Source organism: Phalaenopsis equestris, unplaced genomic scaffold (assembly GCF_001263595.1).
Source record: "Phalaenopsis equestris unplaced genomic scaffold, ASM126359v1 Scaffold230189, whole genome shotgun sequence".
Taxonomy (NCBI): domain Eukaryota; kingdom Viridiplantae; phylum Streptophyta; class Magnoliopsida; order Asparagales; family Orchidaceae; genus Phalaenopsis; species Phalaenopsis equestris.
The window spans coordinates 1-2,467 of record NW_018248161.1 but is presented as its reverse complement, the minus strand read 5'-3'; the positions used below and the strand labels follow the sequence as shown (position 1 = coordinate 2,467).

General features: G+C 29.3%; 1 protein-coding gene across 1 annotated transcript; it reads left to right on the top strand.

Moving 5' to 3' along the window:
* Nucleotides 1-329: 329 nt before the first annotated feature.
* On the top strand, nucleotides 330-1,303 carry LOC110038074 (heparan-alpha-glucosaminide N-acetyltransferase-like). The gene is made up of 4 exons (XM_020742835.1): nucleotides 330-466; nucleotides 799-915; nucleotides 1,011-1,102; nucleotides 1,210-1,303. The coding sequence occupies exons 1-4, from the start codon at nucleotides 353-355 to the stop codon at nucleotides 1,286-1,288; spliced, it is 402 nt and encodes a 133-aa protein (XP_020598494.1). The 5' UTR covers nucleotides 330-352; the 3' UTR covers nucleotides 1,289-1,303.
* Nucleotides 1,304-2,467: the final 1,164 nt, after the last annotated feature.

Sequence of the window (2,467 nt, the reverse complement as noted above, 5' to 3'; positions counted from 1 at the left end):
GTTTGACGGATTTATGGATTTACATATTTAAGATTTTTACAAAATCCTGTTAATGTTAAATCCTAATTGCAGCCAAACAGCCTCTAAAACTGTTTACTGGATTTAACTTAATTTCAGCCAAAATCCTTTATGAATCAATAGTGCAACCAAAACAACACCTAAATATATTAACTAGTTTCTAGACAGCTCTTTCTTTTCAGCTTTCTTGTTTTCGTTATTGAGAAACTAATGGGGTAAAAAGAAGGTTTTTAACTTGAATTATTTGAATATGTGAAAAAAAAAAAATCTTTGCTTCATTTGAAAAACTCTATTTGCGGTGCTTATGTAATATGAAATTTTATAATTGATTAGGATGGCCGGTTTCATTGCATTTTCAGTCTACATGTGTACAACATTTGCACTTTATGTTCCAGACTGGAACTTTGTCTATAATGATGGAGAAACAGATGGTGGAAAGACATTTACGGTATGTTTCATGGCATGCCTTTGCATGTTCTGAATCTGATAATCACATTTCCTTAAAGCTGCATTCACATACATATTACCCAATTCCCATTTATTTACATATCTAACACCTAAACTTTACTTTTTTACATTTAGACCGCCCAAATATTTCACATGTCATAAAAAATACCTCTATGTTTACTTTTAAAAAGTGAAATACTCATTTTTCATGCATAGCTAAGGTGGAATATATGTAAAATTGAAGTCTAGCTCTTAGATATGTAAATACAAAGGAATTAAGTGGTATGTATGTAAATCTTCCATTAAATTAATATATTAACGATTCATTTTCAGGTCAAATGTGGCAAGAGAGGACAATTAGGTCCTGCTTGTAATGCAGTTGGTTATGTTGATAGGCAAGTCTGGGGTATAAACCATCTCTATTCATGGCCTGTATGGATACGATCTCAGGTATATTTGCAGCCTTCTAAACCTTTTTAAATTTACAAAAATTTGGAGTTAATTTTGCAAGGCATCATTTGCTTGCTTGTCTTTTGGAACTACAGACGTGTACTAATAGTTCTCCATACTCGGGGCCTCTTCGTGATGATGCTCCATCTTGGTGCCTTGGTCCCTTTGAACCGGAGGGCTTGTTAAGGTTTATCTGAATATATTTTTGTATATTAGAATGATTTATGTTTTTTGTTTGTTTTTTCTTATCATTTCAGCTATTTACTTGTTTTGCTTATTTTTGTTTTGTTTCAGTTCAATATCAGCAATCCTTTCAGCAACTGTTGGTGTCCACTATGGACATGTTCTGATTCATTATAGGGTAAAGTCGTAAAATCATTGAATTTTTAGTTTACTAACATAAAGTGATGGTTGTTAAAGGGATCCTGGTATCTTTTATATGTATCAAAAAATTGAAATTAAAAATATGGTGTGTGTGTGTGTAATATATGCAATATATACAAGTTTAAATTGCATTTATTTATGTTTTTTTCTTAAAGCTATAAAGGCATGGAAATAATGCTTTAAATAAAAGCAGAAGATTCTGAAATTGAAAGTTTAACTAGAAGTTGATGGAAATTGACATTATAAAGTTTGGGTATGTAATGAAAATAATAGAAAATTTTGTCAGCTTGATGCAAGGTAAAAAAATTAAAATATATAAAAATTTTGTCAATCAAAATAAATTGCTTGCATGCTAAAATAGAAAGTTGAAAAAAGAGCATTTTACGAAATATGGAAGACTACTATGCAAAAAATTTTCTATATATTTGAAGTTCAAAATGGTGAACTTTTCCACACTCTTGATATCAGAATTCGGGAAGTTTTCTTCATACATACATATTGTTAGTAAAAGAGTATAGCTTGTAAACTTACAAGACTAGGAATTTATACAACATTACAACTCTCAAAATATAGATGATGCTTGCAACTATCAAATAAAATTAAAAGTGAGTGACATTTCGGAGTTAGCCAATAGTATGATATGAATGCTTTTTACTTGTATTATAATGCAGACTGGACACGAATATGGCTCATAGTTTATAGCATGGTTTTAAAAACTGGACAAAACTGATTGGTTCGGCCATTTCAACCATGAACTTGTTCTTTGATTGGTTCAGCCTAGACCCAACACTGCTTCTATAAAAAACTTGTCATAATCGAGGTTGAACATGTCCAGTTTTTACTTTACCAGCTAGTTCTAATATTGATCACTTTTAGTTTTTTTATTTTAATTGAATCGTAAAAAATTAAAATAAATTAATTAAAATGGAGAAAACCTTATGTATTAAATTTTTTATTTTGAATAATAGTAAAATGGTTCATAAATGAAATCTCTTAAATTAAACTATTATATTTTGAATCAATAAAAGTGATATTGTTGCACTATTATTATAGTATTTAAATCATATTAAAATAATTTAAACATTTATTGTATCATCCTATTCAACCCCCATTGATCAGTTAAATCTTGAACCTCTTCTTTTTCTAATTCAATGTTCAGTCCAATTTT

Excerpts from the sequence above, each read along its gene's own strand:
- LOC110038074 (XM_020742835.1), top strand. The coding sequence starts at position 353 with ATGGCCGGTTTCATTGCATTTTCAGTCTACATGTGTACAACATTTGCA. Across the intron at positions 467-798 it reads ATGGTGGAAAGACATTTACG|GTCAAATGTGGCAAGAGAGG; the intron begins GTATGTTTCATG and ends ATTCATTTTCAG. Across the intron at positions 1,103-1,209 it reads GAACCGGAGGGCTTGTTAAG|TTCAATATCAGCAATCCTTT; the intron begins GTTTATCTGAAT and ends GTTTTGTTTCAG.